General features: G+C 41.3%; 1 protein-coding gene across 1 annotated transcript in view; it reads right to left on the minus strand.

Annotated features, from left to right (window-relative positions):
• The window catches only part of LOC139713725 (beta-galactosidase-1-like protein 2), a 52,579-nt gene extending 48,485 nt beyond the window's left edge, over positions 1 to 4,094 (minus strand). The window contains exons 1-2 of the mRNA XM_071625430.1: positions 2,561 to 4,094; positions 1,553 to 1,621 (exon numbers count right to left, since the gene is read on the minus strand). Coding sequence (XP_071481531.1) covers positions 1,553 to 1,621; positions 2,561 to 2,847 — 356 coding nt within the window. The 5' untranslated portion in view covers positions 2,848 to 4,094. The remainder of the gene's footprint in view (positions 1 to 1,552; positions 1,622 to 2,560) is intronic.
• Positions 4,095 to 7,495: the final 3,401 nt, after the last annotated feature.

Raw genomic sequence — 7,495 nt, forward strand, 5'->3', positions numbered from 1 at the left:
CTCCACTTTGTCCTTATTGTCCTTATGGCAGAGTAGTAAGTACTGATGGGAGTACTTACATGTATTATAAACTGGCCAGAACTGACATGGCATGCATGCATTGTTCTCCTCTCCATACTCATAGTCCATCACCAAAGTTAGTAAACCCTACACTTTGTAGTTATGTAGCCATGGATACTATCTGGTAGTGTGGGAAGTGTAGCGCCGAAGTATGTACAACGTTGTACAACTGTACATTTCTCAGTCACATCAGCCTATAAAAACTTCAATACTGACGCTGTTTGTATGTGAAACTCTAAAATTCAACTAATTACATCGAAGCCTGATTCTGATGTCAAACTTCCCATTCTGCTATTGATTTCATCCAGTTTATCAACTGTGTGGAATTGTACTGTTCTGAGAGAAGGTATAATTTGCTCATGGACTGAAATAATGTTTTGAAGTGTAGATTGAATTTGAATGGATTGAAATAATATTTGGACATTGCATGTTCTTCATTTTAACAGTTCAATAACGTTTGTACTTGAGCAGACTGACCTTTAACAACAGTAACCTTCACAGGGTGAGAATATAGCACCAGTGTTCTTACGAGCATTTTATGGCACGATATCCAGACTTGAGACTAGTCGCGATAGATTTACCCTTTGATCCCGCAAACATAAGGTGTATTCTTCTCAATAGGCTGACAATATATCTTGTTGATAGCTCCCACAACCATTCTCACAAAACTATTGTGCCCAGCAAACACAGACGTGTAAACACTGTGACACAAACACACACATGAAATAATAACTCGGGTTATTAGACCTTACCACACCTTAATCATGCATGGGTCTCCTAAAGTGAGCTCAAAACTCAATTCTCATTCCTTCATACCTCTCTTTGACATGTGTTCAATATTACTTCTCTAAAACACTGGAATACCACTCTTCAATTATCCTTCTTTTTGACCTCTAAAGTATCTTGTTGATGCAGATTCTTGGCCATGAAATAATGGATTTTGTGAATACTAAATCCTGAGTTCATTTTTTTTATAATTAAGATATCTGGTTCATAAAGGATGTATGTTATTTCACCAGATTCCCCGTGAAAGCAATATCATTACTGTTTACATAGCAGTACAATGTACCCTGTCCTATCCATGTTTGTTTTGTATTTGAATTTTTAAATTCAAAATCTTTCAATTTCCTTAGGACTGCATGAAGACAATTCCTGACCAGTGACCTCTGTGACAATTTTAAAAGACTTAAAACCCATCAAGTTCTGGGGAAATTTTACTCTTACCACCCTGTCCTCCTTAAACTGGCACTCCTGAATTTTAATGGAAACAGAGTTCAAACGCACCTTCGAACAGGGAAAGATTTTTGCCCTTGTAAGAACAGCTCCCAGTAAAGTCAACTTTCTCTGAAGCATAAATCATCATATAGTTTACCAAAACACTGAAAAGAACTCTTCACAATTTACAAAAGACATCAATGGGAGTTTGTAGACTTGAAGTCACCACTATAGGCAGCTGACAGAGACAGGCAAGTTAAACATCTAAGAAACTCACACAACATCGAGGATGCCAGTAAAGTCAAAGTCACCCCGAACTTGTTCGTGGAGATTCCAGGGAACATACCTAAAGAAATAAATAAGAGATTTTAATCAAAGTTACATCAACATCATCAACAATGACATCAACAACAAAAACCCCACATAATTTAGCAGCACTTCAATTTCCTTTCAATAGCAAAGCTAAAAATACTTTGTGAGGACAAACTTGGCAATACTACGGACTGCTTGAAAAGACTTCCTACTATTCATTTCTACAAATGCATGACTTTCTGAATGATCAACAGTGGTTCCAATGGTACACTAGTACATACAGTACATCTATTAAATTGAAAACTGAATGGAGTTCACCAAGTGTCTTTGGCTCTAGTAATTAATCAGTCATCAAAGAACATGCAATCAATATTGTTATTGCTTTTGCACAAACTGCAATCAGGAAAGGCATTACCTAGACAAAAACAAATGAAAAAAGACTTTGAAGAGCTTTTTTCTGACTTTTGTTGTAAATGAGACATGTCATTGGTGAAATTCGCTCCATAGCCGTCAGCTGTCCAAACTGTGATTGCACACGCTGCTGTGCACTTGTTGGATTTACATTGGCCGAGTTATTCATTGCATGTGCCTTGATTTCATACTGGAGTCACCCAAAAAAAAAAAAAAAAAAAACATTCTGAAGGGAAGAATTACATCTGGACTTGTTGATTTAAATAAAAACATTTTTTAATGAGAATAAATCTGTGAAATGTTAAAAAAGGCTCTTAACACCAATTATAAATGCTAACAAATGATTGGAGGAAAATGATTTAATATTCATGAATGATTAATTTTGGAGTAGAGTTTTAGCTGAATCCTTGCTGTGAGTACATGTAGGTCCTACAGCTGCAGAACGAAAGTCACACAATAATCAGATACACTCACTGTGCAATATAAAGTCATCAACAATGACTACGAGATTGAATGGATTTAGTGACTTGATACTGCTTTTGCAGAGCTGAGAGGAACTCACGTGGTAACTGTATTCAGCCCACCACTTTTCATCTTCATCAGTCTGTCCTCCCAGTACTGGGGCACGACCCGGAAGTAGTGCAGACTCCCGGACAGTATCGTAATCTTCTCGCCATCGAGCACAAACTCTCCTCCTTCTAGTCGCACGCTCGGCTCCTGCAAAGATTTCACGTAATCCAGCTGACGCGTCTTCATTCTTTGCCAGTACCACATGACCATGATGGCACCGAGGCCGATAATGACCAGCCACCGCACGAGGTGGACTTTCCGAATGGAGACCTGTGACATGTTTTTCTCTTTTTTGGTGATGATGCTGTTTTCGACAGTCTCAACAAAAATACACTGTCTACAGTGTGATCTTTAGTGTGAAATAAAGACCAGTGTACTCATAATGTTTCATACAGTGCTGCTGCTGATGATGATGATGGCAATTCCCTCGTTAATCGCATTTCACCGCAGGATAAATTCAGCTCATTCAGCCTTGGATTATTGATTGCCTTCAACCAATGTAAGAAAGGTGAAAGCTCAATGTCTTTCGGTTCTACTTCTGACAAATATCTAGACAATTCCCATGATCATATGAAGTGTTCTTGGTTGGTCATTTGACACATTACACCACAAGCTTCTTGTACCTTACACTTTACAAAACATTAATGTTTATTTGTAAACACCAGGGTTTGAATCTTGTGAAGGAGAATGATCCGGACTAATGAGCATCACACTATGATCACAGTATTAAACTGAACAGTTTTCTTCTCCCGACCCAAAGCTAAACTAGCGTGGTAGTGCTATATACTATAGTACTTCATTATGCTACAGATCAGAAAGGCACTTTAAAGTCCATGTAGAAGGCCTACGGCTAGGTAAATTTGTTTAATACTAATACTAATAGTTTCGTATTTATTTTTTGCTTTGGTCTTGGATTTTGTTGATGGTAATTAATGCTTCTCATCATTCAAACATCAGGCCTAACGCCAAAATATTTACAACCACCGATCTAGATAGTAAGTGTTCTTTTTTTACAAGTTATGTTGTAATAATATTTATCATAATTAATGCCTAATAATGGACAGAGCAGTTGGTGGAATCGGCCATGGAATTCACTCTGCTGTGTAGCGTAGAACATGCCTGTTGGCTGTCTGTTGTAGGCCCTACCATTTGATGTAACGGGATTACCAAGGGCAAGGCCGGTAAGTTGTACCCTTGGTAGGAAGAAAAAAAAAAGAACAATTTCTCCTATCATCGGCCACTCACTGCACTGGGACGAGTAGGCCAGGCCCTAAGTGGGAGTGATAGTGATGGTGTCAAACAGTTAGCCATCCATTGTCAGTAACTCAGTCAGAGATAAATAGCTACATTTGTAGGACCTAACTCATCAACTGTCACTGACCTCATGACCCAAGTCTGAGATTCAATGTCAAAATGATAATGAGATTGAGAACTGAGTAGGAATCTCAGACTATCTGTCTAACAAACTTAGACAATCTAATTATCAACAAAGTAAATTAGTCTAGAAAATAAAGAATGATTTTGTCTTTCACCATCATTTGATGAGCGCTTCGTGGCTGGTGTCTTCAGCAAACGAGAATGAAAAGTGAGCCTTTTTTAGCTTTGAGCAGTGGGAAGGGACTTTGTTGTAGAGGCACTGGAGCTCAGGGTTGGGAGTCACGGCTAGCTGACTGGGCTGCACCGGCTGGCTGTTAAACGCACAACGTAGTTGACTGTAGGCACCTCAAAAATTGCTGCTTCGCCCAGGTCCCACTGTCACCACTGCACTGGCACTCTAAACGTTGTGGCTTGTTAACGGCACGCGATTTTGATATGTAGGCCTATGCTCATACCAAAGTCGATCCCATTCAGTTTCGGTGACACCCCCCAAAAATACTAACGTTACAGTACTATTATCCACAGATTCTATATCCGGCGACAATCGTGCAAACAGCCCGCTCAATCTAGGCATACAGCTTGCCAATGTTATTTGCACTGACCTTCATTCGATGGCCCTTCAGTAAATTCAAGCGATATGACACGAATGCAAAATCGTATCTGGCGAGGTTCCAGGCACAGTCGAAGATTACCAAGTACAGTATTTGCATAGGCCTAGCCTTCGAATCATGCTGTGCGCAAATCATGCCCATGCATCGCATGCACGATCCGTATTTTATATCCACGATATGCCGCGGCGCGCCTCCAGCACTATTCCGACGGTAATTCCCCGCATAGAGGCACCGGCTTCATCAGGCACGGATGGCTTCAAGCATGCACTACGCACAATCACAATGCAGAGCGGATTGAACCAACGCGGTGGGGGCAACCACAGAACTCAAGAGTTCTGTGGGGGCAACCCAGTGGGTAAGCACTATTTGGGCACCCGTCCCGCTTCATCATGAATATTCATCAGGCAGTAAGATACTGTACTAGTAAATGGCAGAACGCTGGATACGTGCAAAATGTATCGCCGGGAAATGTAAAAATCTCGTGAAATTGCATCAACGGGGAATGTTAAAACGTCTCGCCGGGAGATGGAAAAATGTTCAGTTTTGTCGAGAAATGTAAAAACGCTGCCGGGAAATGGAAAAAGTATGTATTTTCACGGTATTACGGATACATGTAGATGATGAATATTCATGATGAAGCGGGACGGGTGCCCAGATAGTGCTTACCCGCGCCTTCTCAACCCGCTCTGTCACAATGCAGCAAACGCCCTCTAACGACAAAAGAAGTATAATAGGATCTTTGGACAGGACTGGTAATAAAAGATCAATGGGTGAAAAAACATCTCTCGTACATCCATGTACTGAGTGTTTTTTTTTTAAATGCAGGATCTTAAATGGTTCAGTTGGGTAGACCTGGGGGGGTGTTTCATCAACGTTTGTCAGTGGACCAATTTCAGCAAAATCCTTGGTTTTGATTGGCTGAGATGCTCTGGTCACTGACTGTTACTATGGTGATTTAAGTTGTCAGCGCCGACAAACGTTGATGAAACACCCCCCTGAAAACGGATACATGTACACTGTATAAAAGTCTTGTCTACTGTATACTGTGACAAAATTGGTATAGAGACACCCCTTTCAAGATAATGGACCAACCCAGGGTGTGCAGTGTGTGTGCACACGAAAGTGTGTACGGGGTATAGACGATGTCAAGGGACACACGCAGCGGGTACAAAGGTCTAAGTGCAAGAGGTATAAAAGGACCCTGCTCGGAGAGGGAAGAGAGAGATAGATAGTTGGAGAGTTAGAGTTAGAGTAGTAGATAGTGAAAGTAGATAGCCACAGAGCTGTAGGGAGAAGGGCTCTGCCCTGGGGTGTAGATAGAGCTGTTTGGGAGATATGTTTTCCAAACTTTCTGGTGGCTTGGCTTGCTATCGCACACATTGCTTGTATCTTTGCTTGTAATACCGCCTTCTCGGAGGACGACTGCACAGGCTCTGCTTAATAAACACACAGTAACGGTATGTTATTCTCCATGACTCAGTCTTTGATGTCAACTTTGTAGTTGTAAGCACTGTCGCTGATTGTCTGCTGTGCGATGTTTGTGATGGGTGTTTATGGTTAGTGATGTGCGGAGTGCAGAGTGAGGGTGTGATGGTAATGTGCAAGATCACGATATATTTTTGTGAAAACGAGCCTACAATCAACCCCGTAAGGCCAAAATTCGCTACAAATGGTGGCAGCGGTGGGATCTTTATACATTACTGATATGCTCGAAATGTACCTCAGCTCATCGCGACAAGGATATGATATGGAATTGGAAGTGCTCAGAAGTGAAGCAAAGTGCTCTGAAAGATGCCTATAGATGGCTCTAATTGATGCAATATCACAAGCGATGTGTAGAGTGAGCTACCCCAACATCAGAGCTCAGTTTGTGAGCTATTAGCTCGTTTGAATAGCTCGAAGTGCAACAGTGATTATTTGTGAGCTGGAGTGATTAGCTCAAATGGTGAGCTCATTTCACAGCTCAAATTGTGAGCTCATTTCACAGCTCAAATTGTGAGCTCATTTCACAGCTCAAATTGTGAGCTCATTTCACAGCTCAAATTGTGAGCTCATTTCGCAGCTCAAATTGTGAGCTCATTTCGCAGCTCAAATTGTGAGCGGGATCCCATAGCTCAAAATTTGAGCTAGCTCAATTTGTGAGCTGGATGGCAAAGCTCAATATGCAGGCTCAATTTGTCTGCTCGTTTTGACAAGCTTAATTTGTGAGCTCGATTTGTGAGCTTGATCAAGGAGCTCGACTTGCGAGCTCAATTTGTCAGCTCGATTTGTGAGCTGAAATAGGGAGCTGGAATTATGAGCTCGATTTGCTAGCTCATTGTGCAAGCTTGATTTTCAATTTTGATTTACAGGACCAAATTATTGACAGCTTGTTATCTAGTGAGTAGTGTGCAAAGTGTGGTGCGCTAAATCCCCTCATGGACACCAATGAATTTGGAAGTGTTGATTTATGTTTCGATTATTGGATGGATGCCAAAATGCGTTTATCAATGTAAGTCGGAAAAAGTGGACACTGCGTGATAGCCAATAATTTACTCGCTTGATGTGTTTCAAAGTTATTCATGTTGTAATGTTCATATGAATGGAAACAAACATGGACAAGAAAACAGGGCATGTGGAGGAGCTTGAGAGGGAATTGGCTGAACTAAAAGAAAAGATCAGTCAGTGTCGACTTGAAAAAGAACTGCTGGAGTGGCAGAAAGTGCAAGCTCAGGAGGAGTTGGGAAGGAAAGGTGGTACTGAATTGAACCCAGAGTGTTCAGGAGGAACCGTGGGAAGTCCACGAAGGCCTGACACGTTGACACAGGTTCAGTGTCATGACACGGACTCTGAGGTTAGATTCAATGTACCTGGTACTCCCAATGCTCAAAGAGAAACTGTTGGACTTGATTCAAATGCGTCGACAGTTCCAATGGGTAGGAATGTTACTTTTGCACCAC

The sequence above is a fragment of the Diadema antillarum genome, unplaced genomic scaffold (assembly GCF_040938485.1).
Source record: "Diadema antillarum isolate AM-2024a unplaced genomic scaffold, OU_Dant_1.0 seq00002039_RagTag, whole genome shotgun sequence".
NCBI lineage: Eukaryota > Metazoa > Echinodermata > Echinoidea > Diadematoida > Diadematidae > Diadema > Diadema antillarum.